We start from the raw sequence: 17,532 nt of genomic DNA, 5'->3' as shown, positions 1-17,532 counted from the left end.
CCTGCCCCCCCGGGATCGATCGTGAATAGGCCGCTAGTGTCTAGTGTGATCAAAAGGGATCTGTAGAAACCACGGTGTGATGTGTAGACTTGTTTCCTTTGCATGTATGGAGTACATCTCCGATTTCCAAGGCGGAGCAGGGCAATTATGGCGTAGCTCATACTCCCCATACTCCCCATCAATCACTATCATTATGCCCTCGTGCTTAGTGTATGACATGAGAATGCATCACCTTCGGTGGCTCTCGCTGAAGGCACGTCCCTAGCTACCTATTGATGGCAAAGCCATGACATGACACTTTTCAACGTAACTGGGATATGTAGAAAATTCAGATACGTAGGTGCCATCATTTCGAAGTCGTGTCGCTGCAGGCTGCGGCCCCTGGCTCTTGGCAAAAGACGGAAGGCTGACATTTGCGGTAGGGGCATTGCCGATCAGATTATGCTGGCGGTCTGGGCTCTCAGGTGCCGGAAAAGGGGTGCAGACACTGATGCAGAGCCACGACTGTGCGATTAGTCACCGTCAGCAGGACCGGGTATCAGTCCTATTAGCATGGTATATGTTTTCAGCTGCGCGGATATGTGTCTCGAAGTGGAAGTGGTTGCTTCTACGAGAGCCAAATTAGGTAAGCAGGTTAATATTGGATTTCCCAGTATGCAGGATTCGAGCCATTCCCCATCCAAGTCCCTGGCTCGTAGCGTGCTGAGCCGCAACCTAATGCAGTGCTTTTCTGCACATTGCGTATATTCAGGTTCTTATCGTCAGGCTTGTAGGCACTACTAGGCAGGCTGTCAAGCTGAATGTGACTGGCGCATACCCCGGCAGATGAACTCAAACCAGAGCCTTATGAGCCTGATGTGTAATGCCAACGGGGCCCCAGACCATAGTCGCCTCACAGCACTTTCGCCATCTTCAGCCAAATGACCGGGGGAAAAGTTGGTAAGGATCCTGTAATCCTGGGGTCTCAAGTCGTCCAAATTGCAAGCAGCCTTGAGAAGGAGATCATTATACGCGAAGACTTTCGAAGCCCGCTCTTGAGAAGTTTCCAGGGTGGGCACTTCTTCTGTCCACCGCCTGACAAACACACACATACATACATACATATATATAGTTGGGAGGCGCCCAAGATGAAAACTGGTGTTTGCCTGACGATAACAACGAACTTGTCGACCCAGAAATCACAGCACCGTATCTGCAATGGCGAACACTGTGATCCAGTTCGAGAACTGGACAACCCCAGCGCTTGATACTCTCAACTTCTCGTCAGACTGCTCGCTCGTTGGCGACTTCTTTACATCATGGTTTAATGTCGAAGCTGCCTCTCTGGTCCAAGTGGACATCCCCGAGATCACCAATGCGACATTCTGGGTTCCTGCAACTCTAGATGAGAACACCACTGCGGCCTATTTTCGAAACGCGCTCCCCGTCGATCTACAAGCTGTAGCCAGCTTCCCCGATATCCTGGAGTGGGAATACCGGCTGCGCCTCAACTACAACGCCACTGTGTCCGCATATAACGAAACCAACCCTTCCACGCATCCCGACTTTGTCTATTTTTCCAGCGTCATCGATCAACCGGCTCACGAGTGCAGAAGCGAAATCTGTCAAGTCGGCTTCTCCCCTGATCAACTTTCGGATATCAATGGCCCTGGAGTGAGTGTTTTTGGGTCAGTCGGCCGTGGTTATCATCATGCTTTACTGACCGCAGCCACTGGCAATAGATCTTCCTGTTCTCGTGGTTCCAAACAGCCGTCTTGTCATTCTATGCTCTCATTGTGGCGGTCAAGGCCGTCGGGCTAGGGTATCACATCCACGAGGAACAACAATACAACCTGCCGCCCTCCAAGCTTAGCAGGCCACCCGGCTCACGGTGGCACATTTTCTATCGCGCCATCATGAAGTCCTTTGATGGGTTTGCCGATACCATCATTGTCGTTAACCTGGCACTACCCGTTGCCCTTGCGGTGTATTACATCCCAGGCATCATGTCACGGGCACATTTCTACAAGAAGGACCTGCTGCTCGCCGCGTGGGTGGCGTCGCTGTCCCTGAGCTCGTCCATCCTGGCCTGGCGCACCGGCGCGTGCACGCACCGCATCACGCGGATGGCAGAAGAGCGCAAGCCAAAGGGTGACCGAGACCCCGACCTTCTCCGCTCCCGCGCAAGCACGATCCGCGACATTCTGATCTTCCTCAGCTTTGGGCTCACCGTCGGCCTGGGCTTTTTGACCGCGCTCAACACGCTGGGCTCGCCCACGTTTAGCTTCGAAACGTACTCGGACACCGTCTGCCAGTTCCACTACACGCCTGACGGCAAGAATATCGCGATCGTCACGGGTTGCATCGTCGCATATATCGTCGTTCGCGTCGTGGTGGGCTGGCTGGTTATGCGTTGTGTTTTCAAGCGGCTCGACAAGTCCCACCCGATACCACGGCCGAATAACCAGGGCAGGCGACCCCCCGCCGGCCGGCTGCAGCGCATACGCGAGCGCCACCGGCTCATCCAGAACGACCCGCGGCGGCGCCGGGTCGTGTTTATCATGGCAGTTGTGGACGTGCTCGTCTTTGGGGCCGCCACTTGGGCTCTTCTCGTCCTGTATACGAAATTCCGCACCGAGATCCTGTTGGACCTGGGCCAAGACTGGTTCACGCAGGGTTGGACGCTGGGCCAGGTTCTTGCGATCTTCGCGGCTGCGCCTATCGCCATGGGGTTTTTGCGAGACTTGCGTGAGTTTTCCCTCCACACTACTCGGTTCTTCAGCACAGAAAGATTTGCCAACATGGTTTCTGACATGCATGTAAAACGTAGGCAAGGGGTTCAAAAGAGCGCAAACACCCTGAAGGTAACAGTGACAACGAGAATCTCCATCCTGGCTCTCTAATGACAAAGGTGAACTACACACTGGCTCTGGCAGTAACGTGGCTGGATACGGCAGCGGATGTTCGGTCTATAACAATGCGGTCCTACGTGTAGTCGAGGTGAAACGCACCTGTACGATAGAACGTGCGTGTACTTCGTAGATGCCATGCGGATGCAATGAACGAACCATGACCCGCGGGAGCTGGCTGTGATCCACTTACCACTTGTGAAGGCTTGGCGAAAGTTAGGCTGACTTAATCAGGTCTTCTGTTAAGGCAACCATGTTTCTATTTCCGAACCGACTAACTTACATAGGGTTGAAAATGCCTGAGAACCTACTGAATAATTCTAACCGAAAGTTAGTGTTGTAAGGCAAAGTGGATCTATAGGTTATTGGCGACCTTTAGTAGTGGTTCCGTGTAGAACAGTATTAGTCCTAGGTATTAGTCCCAGGGCTATAGTGGGTCATCCTGAACAGTAGTACCGGTTTCTTTCACAGAGTTCGCGAGACCACTTTCGCCTGTTGGGCCTAGCGAGCTGGCAGCTTTTGGTATGTCTGCTTATATACTCGAGCATGATTGACCTGAGCGCAGCTCCATCCCTTCGCCCTAGCAACAATTGCCATAGCGTTATACGCACATAATAGAACCAGACTCATAGTCCATCTCCTTCATTTCAGACGGGCGAGAATAATGCATCAGAAGCACATGGTAGGCCTCGATGAGTATAGCAGCGATTGTGTGGCCAAGGGAAGATTTCGAAACATTTTACGAATTATATTGCCCATTAATGCGCTGTCTTGTGCAAGAGGCGCCCAATATATCGACGGGGCCCCGTCGATATTATGTAAGCGTTTTTTTTACAGCGCTTTACAGCGTTCTGCCATTTTTTATAACGCCATATAACGCTTTGCTATTTTATATAGCATTTTGCTATTTTATGCAGCACTATATTATTTTATAGCGAAACGCCGCAATAGCAAATTATTATAGCAGATATTATATGGCACTAATCCCGTCCCAGTCCTATAGGCATATAGGTCCTTATTCGTAATCGTTTCCCAACGATTGCGAGCATGCTTTTTGCCCTCTTCGTATAATAATAGCAGCATGCCCTAATAAGAGCGTTATAAAAAGTGGCAAAACGCTATAAGGCGCTGTAAAAAGTGGCAGAACGCTATGAAGCGCTGTAAAAAAAAAAAAAAAACGCTTACATCACATCGACGGGGCCCCGTCGATGTATTAGGAGCCTGTGCAAGAGTGTAGCTTACTTAAGTTGACTTGGCTTTCAGGCACGGAGCCGCTACGAATTGCGGTCGGTTGATAAAAAGCCTGACTTTGGGTAATATTGCCTGGAGGCGTCGGTTATAAAGATTGGGGGAAATTATTACCGCAATATTGCTACTAAAAAGAGTAATCTCTGCTGACCCGCAATGTGCTTGGCTTTCCGTCCCGCTCGGAGACCCGTCGGCGACGCTTCCGATCATATCTTGCCGAGACCGGACTAAAATTACGATCCCCATAATACATCGGTCATATCGGATAACGGGGCTCGCCGTCGATGGTCTGATGGTCGATATAGATTTAATTCATCCCGGGCAATCCGGTTCTTCCTCAACTCGTTTTTCTGCCATTTCTGTAGTGGTAGGCGACTGTCGGGCAAGCAACATGCGTCCTTCCTCGATTGGCATAGCCGTTTTGGGCCTTGCCGGCGCTGTCGTTGCCACCTGTAGCACTCAATTCCCTCGTAAGGACTTGGAAAGAAGAATGGCAGATCAGCACTTGTGCATTGACTAATCTTGCATCTGTAGTTCCAAAATGCAAGAATGTCGATATTGAGGATGTACCAGTGGACAGACTGCAGCAATTCATGGTCCAGGGCAAGCTGAACAGTCGCGATCTCGTCGAGTGCTATCTTGCTCGGATTGAGCAGACTAATAAGTGAGATTATTGTGTGGATAAACCGAACCAGTAACTAACGCGGTGACTCTAGTTATACTCATTCCATCAGCGAAGTGAATCCCGATGCCATTGCAATCGCCGAGGCTATGGATGCCGAGAGAACTGAAGGCAAGATCCGTGGGCCCCTACACGGTATACCGTTTCTTGTCAAGGATAATTACTACACCAACGACAAGCACAATACTAGCGAAGGTACTCTTGTCTTCCTTGGTGGTCGATATTCCTCCGAAGCCACGGCGGTAGTGAAGCTTCGTGCGGCCGGCGGTGTGTTGCTGGGCCATACTACCATGTCAGAGGCGGCAGACCATCGTGCATTGAGTAACTATGCGAGTGGATATTCCAGCCGAACAGGACAGACAAGAAACCCATACAATTTGACGCAGCCGACAGCAGGCAGCTCCAGTGGCTCCGTTGTGGCTGTTCGTATCAATCAAGCTGCCATTGCCATCGGCACAGAAACCTACGGGTGAGGAACACATTTCATGACCAGGGAACTTATTCGTTATGCTAACTGTGTAGAAAGATCGCTCGTTCACCCTGCCGCGCAACTCGGGCTGTACACAATCAAGTCGACGCCCGGACTCGTGTCACGTCATGGTGTTGTGACTGGTAGCTACTACCACGACTCGCCTGGGCCACTGGCTCGATCAATGGAGGATGTGGCCATGATGCTCGATATCATGCATGGCCCAGATGCATATGACAACCTCACTTACCAAGCCATTGGACACTATCCGGATGATGGATATTCGGCACACGTCGTTGAGAAGAAAGCACTGCAGGGAATGAAGCTAGGCCTCCCTTGGGATCCCTACTGGTCGACAAATGCTGTGAGTACGATGAGACTTCTGGAAAGACGACCTGCTTACCAGAATTGAATATTTAGCACATGAACAGCCCCGGCATCAGACAGGTTTATGAGCAGCGCATTGAACAGCTCAAGGCGGCGGGTGCCGAGATTTATAACATTACGGTATTGGATTCAATTGCCCCACCGCTGAAAGGTACACTAACTTTTCCAAACAGAACAGCCCATTTAGCGGCCTTGCGAGTGCCTATGGAGCCGGGCAAGCCAGTTCTGTTCCCGCGGAATTCGCACACAGCATTGCTTTCAGCACTCTCCTCGCCGTCGGCTATGGCGATTGGCTGCAGAACTGGACCTTCCCAGAAGGCGACGAGCGCCAGGGAATGACCTCTCTTGCTGAAATGGCCGCTTGGAATATTGCTCACAATAGTACCACGGGCGCATTGGGGAACAACACCTGGTGGTGGGATACAACCTCGGGCCAGAGTTTCTATGATGCTGGTGTTGCGACAAACGGTTCAATGGACAGCACATTTTGGACGGCGTTTGGCTGGGGGCGTTTCACAGCGCGCCAGGCCATTGACCAAGCCCACGCGTGGGTATTGGACAATGGTACCATCATTGAGCTCGATGGTCTGCTTGTTCCGAATGGCCGGGCTGGTGGCTATAGTTCCGCATGTGCCCCGATGCCTTCCTACGCCGGTTACCCCATCGCGTCGGTGCCAATTGGCATGGACGGCTTCTCAACTCCCTTTGCCATGGGTGTCTATGGTCGGCAGTACGGTGAGGCGAAACTGGTACAGGTTGCATCGGCTATGGAAGATTTGTTCAAGTGGAACGAGAAACCAGAATGGTACAACGCGGAGACAGCCGAGGGGCCCTGGGACGCTGCTTGGCCTGGCTACACGTGCTCCACATCCAGCTTGGATCACTATCAGTGTGCTCCATGATCATGATGCATTTCACCGACGACAATCATGATACTTAATGTAATCAATAGACAATAAATATTGCTCATGTATTAAACAACAGTAATGTGCTCAATTTCTCAACTTGCAAGCACGAATATTGCAAAGGTGCACGGGGACGCGCTGTGCTTGTGTTGGCACTAGCCTATGAGCGCTGTGGTTAGACTGACCTTACCAGATTTGGTATTCGAGAACGAGCCATGGGTCCCAACTTTGCACGTTTTCAGCTCTGTTTTCCGCTGCTAGTATATCGCGTACATTGTACAATCCACCAGTTTCTTGTTATCTCTGCGGGGCTTGATTAGTCAGGTCCCAGGCTCAACCTGATGGGAATCGAGTGGGAAAGCTGCATACTTCCAGTCATGAACACAATTTTCTAACCATCCAAATGTGCAAGCCGCACATGAAATCACGAAATGCCAAGCTTTGGGCAGCGGAAACGGGTAATTACTCGTTCGAGGACAGGTTGCTATCCCTGCCGACAGCGGCGGCTCAAGGTGCGAGAGGTGCCTTGATATTGCTTTTAACTTCCTGGATGACTGGTCACTGAGTGAATCTAGTAGTGTGACGAACATAAGCCGACGTGTCACGCCTGTGCACGAAGAGGGTTGAAATGTGACTTTAGTCCTAGGTTTGTCTTTCGCGATGATTCGGCCGTCATCAAGGAACGAGTCGAAAAGATCAAGCAGTCTGTTGATGGGTCTGCATCAGAAACCACACTTCGCGATGATGAGGTGGCTACTCGTCACGAGGCGAACCCCGTTGGAACGCCGCAGCGACATGTGAATATTGAATTTGCTCCTGTTAATGATGTCACGAGAGACGGCCCAGAAGCAGCGGGCAACCAAGGACCATCTCCACGCCCAAATGCACCACCGGCTGCTTCACCTGCGATGGAAGAATCAAATGAAGCGTCGTATGTCGACATTGAGAACGAAAGGGCGCCTGTAACAAGCAACCATGAGGTGGGAGATAACAGTTCGGATCTTCGCAATGCATCTTCACTGGGAGCTCAAAAAAACAACCCCGCCTCTCGACGCGTCCGAGAAAATAGCCTTCTTGGACAGGTCGAGATTGGTGATCCAGTCGCTCTGATAAGTTTGCTTGATCAGAACAATTCAGGAAGTCCTCTATCACCATCTGCGATCGCTTCAGCATCCATATCGCATAGTATTGAACACGCGTCGGATCATCCAAGCTCCAACACGCCGAACCCATACGGGCCATTCCCAATAGCGTGGACACCACCACTGCTGAACTTTACACAGATCCTGAGCGACTGGCGCGCCGCTGAGATTGGTTATAGCCTGTCGCCAAGGATCTCAACGCAGAGCCCGACAGAGACGGTGGAATTGTGCGATCCCTCACGACAGCCCATCATCTTGAGACGTTGGCGCACTCATCTACTGCCACGCATGGCGCCCGTACTCTCGCGCATCGACTCGTTCATCGAAAAGTACGAAGTCGTCAAGTACGCTGTCCTCGCTCTGGGCGCAGCGCACATGAATCAATCCGAGACTTTTGGCAACAAGATCCAGCTTGAATCCCGCCAAAGTCACCCCGAATTCTACGCCGATGGTTTGGCTTACTATAGCCAGGCGCTGGAAAGCTTGGGGTTACAAGCCCGAGAGGGCGAAAATGCCATGGAGACGACGGCGCAATTAGTCGTCGTGATTCTCTGCACCTATTTCGAGATTGGTTCGGGTACCTTTAATGGTAGCTACTATCATTTGCAACAGATTGAGCGCACCGTCATCTCTAATCACGAGACAATCATAAAGTCTCCATTGGGAGTGGAGTTGGTCATTGCATGGGCCGATTTGAAGGCACAGCATGTCACCGACTGTCTGCCCTTTCGCACGAGTGAAGCCGTGTCTATTTTTGCCAGCGAACCTCAATTTCGAGCTGATTTGGAGCGCAATATTGCTCTCACTTCGTCAGACCACGCTTTCATCATGCTTCGTCTATGCACCATCTCTAGAGCGTCGGACCTGTTATTACTACAACTGACTGTTGGTTGCGATTCATCAAGCCCCCTGTACCGGTCATGGGTTTCTTTGATGAAGCAGATAGGCCGGTGGAAGACCAAAAGTGGTTTTGCTGCAGGTAATGGATCTCTCGACCTATATGCGATTATGGATCACGAGAGGTCGCTCTTGGATGAGTGGGAGTCGTCCTTGTCTCTGAGTCAACGACCGGCGGAAAGCTTTTCGTCCAAGGACATGATGTGCACAAACGTGGAGTCATCGGAACTTCGAGTGCGGCCCCTTGTATTCTCGTCTCATCACGCCGCGATGAATTACCTGCGTTACTGCTGCGCGCAGCTTTATGCCTCACGAGACAATATCCAGTACTGCTGTAACATTGGCACTCCTACCATGAATGACTGGGCCAATAACCGTGTGGATCCATGGGTGATGCTTTGTCTCCGCATCGCGGCAGGACTTGATATACACTCGTGCCTGACGGAGAATATGTACGAGCTTGGTGTTGCGTGGGTCTTGATACAGGTCTCCATGAGGTCGTGTTCCATCAAGGTTCTTGAATGGATCTATAACTACCTATCCAAAATGGAGAATAGTGGTGGTTCCAGAGAGGGTAGACTCCCCATCAATCTTGTGAAGCGGGTACTCCGTCAGGTCATGGAAGAATGGCACAAGGGCCGTGTGGTCCAGTTGGTATATACTGCCCTTGAAGCATATTTCGAGGTACAGGAGCTCTGTGATATCGGGGCAGGCGGATTGACAATCCAAGCCGTCATGCTGGGGAGAGTACAGAGGAATGACGACTTGGGAAGGACAGCGATGACAGACTGCGAAGCTTTTCCATTTTTAGATATGGTCAACGTTCAATAGTATTGATTTTACACTCATTCATCGTCTGCTATCCTAAGTGACTGAGAATGGATAGGGAGGTTCGGTTGTAATAATTCCTTACTTTCAGTTCTTGAGCGGTTGTCTCATTCTTATCAATAGGCATTTCTTTTCCCGTTTGCGTGACTAAGAAGTCTCAACACTACTAGAAATATGACTTAGAAACACCAAAACGAAATCATGTTGCAAAACACTGATTATTTAATATATGATCATTTCATCCGTATTCCCGAGCACGTAATTCTCGATGAGCACTAACTGCCTCAGTGCAACAGGTATCTGTCATGCACTACGTCTCTTCCAGCTAAGCCACAAAATTTGCAAGCTAGGAGGCGTTTATTAAATGGGACAGCGCAGAATCTTGAGTTTGTGCCAGGGCTAAAGGCGAGCCGAACTCAATCACCCTCCCCGAATCAAGTACAATGACGCGGTCATAAGAAGTCTGTAAAGTTAGCAGAGGCGAACGAGATCATGTAGCGTTCAAACAACTCACAATTCGTTCCAAGCGGTGGATAATCGCAATAACTGTAGTGTGTTTAAGCTTGCTTTGGAAAAGGTCATGGACGTAGTTCTCTGCCTTGCTGTCAAGAGAAGCGGTGGCTGTGACGTTACGTGACAAGGTTAGCTAACGATAATCGAGCTCAGTGATATGGATATGCTGCGCCAATGTATACCTTCGTCTAGAATGACAATTTTACTGCTTTTTAACAATGCGCGGGCAATGGCAAGTAGCTGAAGTTGACCTCTCGATAGATTGGTTCTGCAGTTTTGTGAACAAGTCAGTGAGCAATATTTGTCAAAGCGTGTTTGAAGACTCACCCTCCTTCCGCTATAGCAATATCCAAGATATCGTCATCATTGTATGATGCAACTCGCAGTCCACAGTCCTGAATTACTTCCAGAAGCTCGTCATCAGACTTAGTTCCAGATGGGTCTAAGTTGGCTCGCAAAGTACCCTTCAAGACGGGGATATCCTGAGGCACAACAGAAAGTCTTGACCTAAGCTGCGTAGATTCCAATGCCGTGATATCAACGCCGTCAATCTGTATCATACCGGATTTCTGCTCGAGGAATCCCATGACTCCCAGAACTAGGGAGGATTTGCCAGAGCCTGTTCTCCCAACAATCGCGACCTTTTGCCCAGGAGAGATTTCAAGAGATACGTCTGTCAAGCAATCTTTCGCCATATTTGGATATGATGCAGAATAGCCTCTCAGAGACACTTCGCCGTACCTAGGCCAGGCGTCATAGATAGTCTGATCCGCTGCTAGATCATCAGACTTGGTGTCGATGTTGGGCTCCCATTGACGTTCAATACGTTCTACCGAGACAATGTCGAGCTCAAGATTTGTCCGGTATTTAACAAGAGCCTGAAACATGGCCGTAGCTTGCATAGAGTAGTTCATAACAAACCCAAGTTTTGCCGAATCAAGCCCTAACCATAGCATTGAAAGTGCTGACAGGACCTGGACCAGGCTGAATGCACGTTAGACTGTTAGACTTTGACGTCTGTTCGTCTTGGGCTTTCGAAGAGCTTACCTTCCGATGATGTCTAGTCGAAGAAGAAGCCAACCTTCGAGCGCACTGGATATTACCATCATGCGAACATTGTTATTGATAGTGCTATAGTGGTCGGCGAGAAACCTGTTGCGCTGCCCATAAAGCAGTATGCTTTGGCGGCCGGACTGCGACATATGAATGCTGTCTATTATGGGGATCCTCGTTTCGAGCTCGAGACGCCTAATTTGACAGGCCACTTGCAGGTACCTAGCCTGTATCGCAAAATAGACAAAGCCCAGCGGCATCAGATAAGCAAGTGCAATCGGCGAGGGTATAAGTAAGACAATAATAACAAGACCGAGATTTGATCCAACCATCAGCAAGGCGAGGAAGTTGCTGGTGATGGTCCCGTCGAGTTTACCTATATCGTTTGTGAAAAGGTTCAAAACACTGCCGATTGACCTCGTAGCAAAGTAGGACAATGGCTTTTTCAGCACTGAGCAAGCGAGGGCGGCATGCATCTTCGTCGCAGCCGGGATAAGGCATAGATGATATGTCACCATTAGGAAAGCAGCACTAAAGAGTGACTGCAACAAACCAATGACAGTGAACCATGCGAGGTCATGCAATGCCGCACTCCCCGTGTCACCTGCTAGCACGCTGAGTAGGTAGGTTGAGTATCCGCTGCTGATCTTCCCCGCAACGATCAAGACAAAGACTGCAAACCAGCCAGCTGGATGTGCTTTTCCAAGCCAGCTTCGGTAGATTGACCACTGGGATACGGTCAGAGTAGTATTGGCTTCCAAGACTTTTCCTTTATCCTTGGGGGGATACTCCTGCTGAATCGAGTTTCTGTCCTCTGGCATGACGGTTTCGGAATCTATATCCTCTGCTGCCAGCGGTTCGGCAACAATGCTGTCGTGCGTTTTGATGTCTGACCTCGTTGCTGTGTTGTCAAGAGAAATATCGATGAGGTCAGGCTTGACCTCACAAAACCGGCCATCCTCAATGTTGAAATGGTAGTGGGAGGCACGCACCAAACTTGAGTGGTTCGTGACAACTACACAGAGAGCATTGGCAAGCATTCCTTGAGGGCTAAAGACGTGTTCTAGGATATGAGCCTTGACCTTGGCATCGAGAGCTGCCAGTGGATCGTCAAAGATATAGACGGCGGCTCGAGAATAAAGTGCACGAGCAATGGATATACGGCTCATTTGTCCCCCGCTCAGCGCCACCCCCAAACCGCCGACGGGCTTGTCATCGCCACCTTGCATCTCGGAGATGTCAATGTCAAGTGCGCAAGCCCGCAGCACGGACATGTAGAAGTCCGATTCAAATTGCCTTCCGAATATAATGTTGTCGCGAATGCTACCGCGGACCAACCATGGGGTTTGAGGAACATAAGCAAGTCGTCCAGACAAAGTCAATTTCCCCGACGCTGGCGCAATGAAACCCAGCAGGCCTTGACATAGGAGCGACTTTCCAGAGCCAGCAGGTCCCGTCACAGTAACAAGTGCTGGCGATCTGACCTCGAGATTGATATGTGACAGTAGACCCTGGCCACCCAACTCGAAACACAGGTCATCTGCGCGGATGGTCCCATGATGCACCTCTGTAGAATCTGGGCAGTCCTCAGAGGAGATGACACCCAAGAACGACCGGATGCGGTCAAATGATACTATGCATGTGAATAGTTGCGGAAGCATTGACGATATACCGGGGAGGGCAGCCTTGAGAATAATCCAATACCCCAAGGTTGGAAAGATAGATTGTGCATCGAGTTGACCGCTTTTCAGAAAGACTGAGAGAAACGCAACCGACGACATTAGCTCAGGGACTGCCCCGAGAACCCCCATCAGCATGGCCTGATTGCCGGCTAGGCCACCAAGGATGTGGAGCTCCTGCGAACGAGCTTCTTCAAGCTTATCAGCAAGATATTTCTGCCACGAGAGCATGTATACTGGTTTGATCTGCGTAAGAATCTCTTCTGTCAGGCTGATTCTCTTGTCTTTGGCGGCCATGAAATTTCCCATGCCAACGTGCATTCGGCTCGTCTGGATATGGAGAATAGGATATGCAAAAAGCTAGATGGAGGATGTAAGTACAATACAACTCAGCTGGGCTTTCGTGAGAAGTCAATCCACATACCATTACAAGGGAGGAGAACACGATGGCCTGCCAACCGATCAGATACGTGATGCAGCTCAGCGATATCAAAGCTTGTAATGGATACGCCCAAAGCGCATGGATCATGGTAATGAGTTCCACAATACGGTTTGTATCCACTTCGGTCAAATTCGTGGGTGAAGAAGTAGGCGATTTGGGATTGGCGGATGTAGACAAGACCTTCTCGCAGATCAAGGCAGCGAAAGAGGATTTCACTCGAACTCCGACTAAGTTTAGTAAGAACAAGCTATGTGTACTGCTAAGTGCTGTGATGACTCTAGCACAGAGCATGTACCCCACGACGCGAAAAGATGGATGACTCAAAAACTGCTTGAGAAGCCACGGTTGCAGGAGCTTGCCGGTCGTGGTAACTAGTTCCAGTGCGGCAGATGTCAATAATGGTTTAGTGAAGCTGCACAGCAGAAAGGGAATCAACCTCCGCTCAGTCCAATTCGACTCTGGACATGCACTCAATACACGATGAAGAGATTGCTGTACAGATGTCATCTCATCGACCTCCCAGAGAGTATTCTCGCTTAAAGTCTCCTTTGAGAATTGTGTCATAACGATGCCGATCCATGAGAATGACAACCACGAAAAAAGGGGCAGACGGTCGAGGGGAAGCTCCAAGGTCCGTTGAGTGAAAGGGTATGTCATGTCAATTGCAAACGAACATCCGTAGAGAATGGCGATGCATCTTGGCAATGTGAAAAGGGATCCGGTTGAATCGGATTCAAGCAGGGCCCATGTACTGGCAAACGCAAAGTGGGCGAGTCCACGGGCTGTGCTCGTAGAAGGGTGGAATAATGTGACAAAAGTAACAGCAGATATGACTGTTGCAAGCATCAAGGAGCTCAGAGGTACCTTGCTCTTGGCACTATCTCTGATGGATGCTGAGAGGCTCGCTGCGAGTATTGTGAAGAGAACCGTCTGGATTGCCTATATGTATGGTCAACTACGAAACTCAGTTTTCATTTTAAGCAATACGCTGCACGAACCACTCCAAGACAGGTGTGTCTAGCAGATAAGCCCCTGCTCGACAAGCGAGGCTGTTTGATAATGGTGTAGAAGACACATGACAGAAAAACGCAAGATATAGAAACCTGTGCTGTCCTGGAACATGTTTATTAGTATTGTATAAGAGGGAGTCACTATTGTTGTTAATACATGAAGAGTTGCCAATGAGTCGCAGGCTCTTCGGTAGCTAGCTAAGATGCCAATAACAAAGGAAAGAAAAAAGAAGAAAAGGAAGAAGAAAAAGATAAAAGAGAGGATAATAAAAAGTAAAAGAACTGAGAATTAAAAAAGAAAAAAGAAAGTATAGAAAGAAAAAGCACTCAAGGCCGTGATATATTTGTCGTAAATGATTCTGGAACAATGTACTTACAGGAAATAATTATCGCGATTCCATGCTGATGATTCAATTATATCCGTTTCCAAAGAAACGGCATCTGTCGAATGCAGAAATTGACTTCTCTCAAAGAACGGATCGTCACGTGATCTGAGATAGAAGATAGATAGGTCCATGTTGTCTTGGAAGCTTTGGAAAGTCAAGGCCGCCACGACTGGCTACGACGCATAAGCGTCACTTTCTTATTAGTGTTGGAAAACTCCCGAGGAGGAAAAAAAAAACGATAAGTGAGCGATGCCTTGCTCCTGCGTGCAAGAGACACAAGTCATGTGATCTTCGGTCCTTGAGACTCGGAGTCTATAGCTTGGCGTATTTAAAGCTCTAAAACAAAATTGATTCAAGCATAGCAGTGATGCCTTTGTCGTTTTGAAGCTGCTTGGTGCTCGTGGCCTGAGCTATGGGGACTACATATGATTGGCTGCGACTGCACCATGTGGGGACGGGCAGGGTTGGGCGTCTTAGGGAATATCTTTATCTATCTCAATCGGGCAATGCAGAGCGAGGTGCCACATTCGTGGCAGACAACCTTGGGTTAACCAGGGGGTGCTTGAGCCTTAGATAGTAATATTCTGCAGAAAAGCGATACACCTATTTTGGCCAATCATTGCGAGAGTCGAGACGTGGGTTACACTTCATCCAAGTCGCAATACAATAAAACTACTTCCCGAACAATAGACACAGGATTGAGCGGGGCAGGCTCTGGAATGTGCAAACAAGAGTAGTGGGAGTAAAACAAAAATGGTGTTTTCTAGGTTAGCGACCATATCATTTTTGCTGGCCGCCTGGGTGGGAGAGGTTCAGGCGTATTTTACTCAGTCGCCATTGTACCGGCTTCCGGGAAGGGCCGCGCGGGTGCGATCTAAACCTACAGATGAGTCCATTTGCAGCGGGCGAACCGGATTCTCTGGGTACGTGGACACAGGTTCGTCTCTTCCCCGTCCCTTCTCTTGAGGTCTTGGAAAATCCAAACAAGGACACGTGCAGAAGGGTGTGACTCTGACATTATTCTGCAGAAGATGATCGCCACATGTATTTTTGGGGCTTTCCTAGCGAGAACAACCCACAAGTCGACCCAGTCATCCTTTGGCTCACTGGGTAAGTTCCGCTTCATATAGCATTTTCCCCTAATTGCTACTTTTCTGACTCCAGACGTAGAGGCCCAGGAGCATCAGGTGTAACATTCAGGCTATTTGATGAACTCGGCCCATGCCTATACGCCGAGAATGGAACAACAATTGCCAATGAATACAGCTGGCACTCTAATGCTACTATGATATTCATCGAGTAAGTTTTCAACGTCCGTGCTGGTGACTTTGACAACGCATCTCGGTAATACCTGACACTATGCAGTCAACCGATCAATGTGGGTTACTCGTACTCCGGCCAGCAAGTGAGCACTCTGAGAGACTCAACCACGGACCTGTTGAACTTTTTGGTTGGTTTCATGGATGGGTTCCCTGAATATGCAAAACAGCCATTCTACATCGCCGGTGAATCATATGGCGGCAGTACGTTTCCCTGCCTCACAAAGCACAGCAGTCCATGAACTGACTCTGACTCTTTAGGTTATGTGCCAGCGCTGGCAAGCCGAATCTATGACAGACAGAAGATCTCAAACCATGACCAAGTAAAGATCAATCTCCAGGGCATCCTCATTGGAAATGGCCTTTTCAATGACGTGCTGCAGCGCAGAGGCTTTTATGAACTGGCCTGTGTGCAGGAGTTTGGCGCACCTGGCAAGAAGTTTCTCAACGCTAGTGATTGCGATGAGATGCTTGTGCACAGTCAGCGATGCGAGGATTTGTCGATTCTTTGCAAAGAAAGCGATGGCGACACTGTCGTTTGTGGAGCATCGAACAGTTTCTGCCGGAAGCATATTGTTGGCATGATTGACAGGACCGGACGCAGCCCTTATGATATTCGTCAGCATTGCTATGAGGATGACGAGGGAGGAGAACTATGCATGCCGCCCTCGACGTTACATGAGTGGCTCAACACCACCGAAGTACGCAGGCAACTCCACGTGGATGACGCTGCCTCGTACATCCCTCTCAATTATGACCTTGAACAAGCTTTTGGCAACAATGGCGAGATTGGCTACCCTTCCGATTTCCTGCTCAACAACCTCCTAGATAAACACCAACTGCGCACCCTGATCTATGTGGGGAATAGGGACTGGTACTGCAATGCTCCAGGGACGCGCTATCTTGCCGATAGTTTGGCGTGGCATGGACAGGCGGCTTTCCGGGCGCTGCCGTACGCGGAGATGTTCCTAGAACCCCAGCATGCTGAAAGTCGGTCGACCTGGGGATTCCATAAGAAGCATGAGCAGTTGAGTTTCTTTGAGATCGACGATGCGGGACACTTGGCCCCGAAAGATAAGCCCAGAGAAACACGGGAGATGGTTTTCAGGTGGATTAATGGCGAGCTTTGAGGTGTGTAGTAGGTTGTCTGTGGACCTGGCTAACCTTAGGTGCTTGAAGTTGACCTGTCGCCAGGGAGCGACAGCCTAGAAGGGCGGGGTCTTCTGTTGGGATTGAGGGACAGGGACTGCCGAAGGTCGAGTACAACGGATTACCGAGACTAACATTGAGTTCCTGTTTTACATGAACCAATATTGATGCATGCTTCTTTTGTTTTAAGATGGCTCCAAGTCTTTATATGCAACTATTCATATCGGTGAAAACTCTAATACAAAGTACAAGCCCGAAATTTACGGTTGCCTAAAGGGCAAACTATTGGAAAACATCAAATTGCGCAGTAAGTACCTACCTAGCTAAAGTGACTGTACTCATGATTATAAAAAGAATGCAAAAAGAAAAAGAGAGAAAACAAAAGAGAGGGAGAAAAAGAGAAAAAAGAGAGGGGGGAAAATAGAGAAAAAAGGGAGAAAAAAGAGAGAAGAAAAGAGAAAAGTAAGAAAACAGAAAGAGAAAAAGAAAGAGAAAGAAAATTAATAATAATTTAAATTTTATTCCATTCGAGCTT

General features: G+C 49.3%; 5 protein-coding genes across 5 annotated transcripts; 4 read left to right on the top strand and 1 right to left on the bottom strand.

Moving 5' to 3' along the window:
* Positions 1 to 1,197: 1,197 nt before the first annotated feature.
* Positions 1,198 to 2,882, top strand: PFICI_10801 (uncharacterized protein; the record flags this gene model as incomplete). Its single annotated transcript, XM_007839382.1, has 2 exons — positions 1,198 to 1,653; positions 1,722 to 2,882. 2 exons carry the CDS (start codon positions 1,198 to 1,200, stop codon positions 2,880 to 2,882), a joined length of 1,617 nt encoding a protein of 538 aa, XP_007837573.1.
* A 1,645-nt stretch (positions 2,883 to 4,527) lies between these two features.
* Positions 4,528 to 6,576, top strand: PFICI_10800 (uncharacterized protein; the record flags this gene model as incomplete). The annotated part of the gene is made up of 6 exons (XM_007839381.1): positions 4,528 to 4,606; positions 4,671 to 4,800; positions 4,853 to 5,287; positions 5,345 to 5,651; positions 5,708 to 5,794; positions 5,848 to 6,576. The coding sequence occupies 6 exons, from the start codon at positions 4,528 to 4,530 to the stop codon at positions 6,574 to 6,576; spliced, it is 1,767 nt and encodes a 588-aa protein (XP_007837572.1).
* A 406-nt stretch (positions 6,577 to 6,982) lies between these two features.
* Positions 6,983 to 9,449, top strand: PFICI_10799 (uncharacterized protein; the record flags this gene model as incomplete). The annotated part of the gene is made up of 2 exons (XM_007839380.1): positions 6,983 to 7,091; positions 7,201 to 9,449. 2 exons carry the CDS (start codon positions 6,983 to 6,985, stop codon positions 9,447 to 9,449), a joined length of 2,358 nt encoding a protein of 785 aa, XP_007837571.1.
* Positions 9,450 to 9,792: 343 nt separating this feature from the next.
* On the bottom strand, positions 9,793 to 13,697 carry PFICI_10798 (uncharacterized protein; the record flags this gene model as incomplete). Its single annotated transcript, XM_007839379.1, has 6 exons — positions 9,793 to 9,909; positions 9,961 to 10,067; positions 10,142 to 10,227; positions 10,287 to 10,943; positions 11,007 to 13,051; positions 13,116 to 13,697. The coding sequence occupies 6 exons, from the start codon at positions 13,695 to 13,697 to the stop codon at positions 9,793 to 9,795; spliced, it is 3,594 nt and encodes a 1,197-aa protein (XP_007837570.1).
* Positions 13,698 to 15,282: 1,585 nt separating this feature from the next.
* PFICI_10797 (uncharacterized protein) lies at positions 15,283 to 16,978 on the top strand (the record flags this gene model as incomplete). Its single annotated transcript, XM_007839378.1, has 5 exons — positions 15,283 to 15,466; positions 15,558 to 15,639; positions 15,700 to 15,828; positions 15,895 to 16,052; positions 16,110 to 16,978. The coding sequence occupies 5 exons, from the start codon at positions 15,283 to 15,285 to the stop codon at positions 16,976 to 16,978; spliced, it is 1,422 nt and encodes a 473-aa protein (XP_007837569.1).
* Between the last annotated feature and the right edge of the window lie 554 nt (positions 16,979 to 17,532).

This window comes from Pestalotiopsis fici (genome assembly GCF_000516985.1).
Source record: "Pestalotiopsis fici W106-1 unplaced genomic scaffold PFICI_Scf_8, whole genome shotgun sequence".
Classification (NCBI taxonomy): domain Eukaryota; kingdom Fungi; phylum Ascomycota; class Sordariomycetes; order Amphisphaeriales; family Sporocadaceae; genus Pestalotiopsis; species Pestalotiopsis fici.
This window is presented reverse-complemented; position numbering and strand designations above follow the sequence as displayed.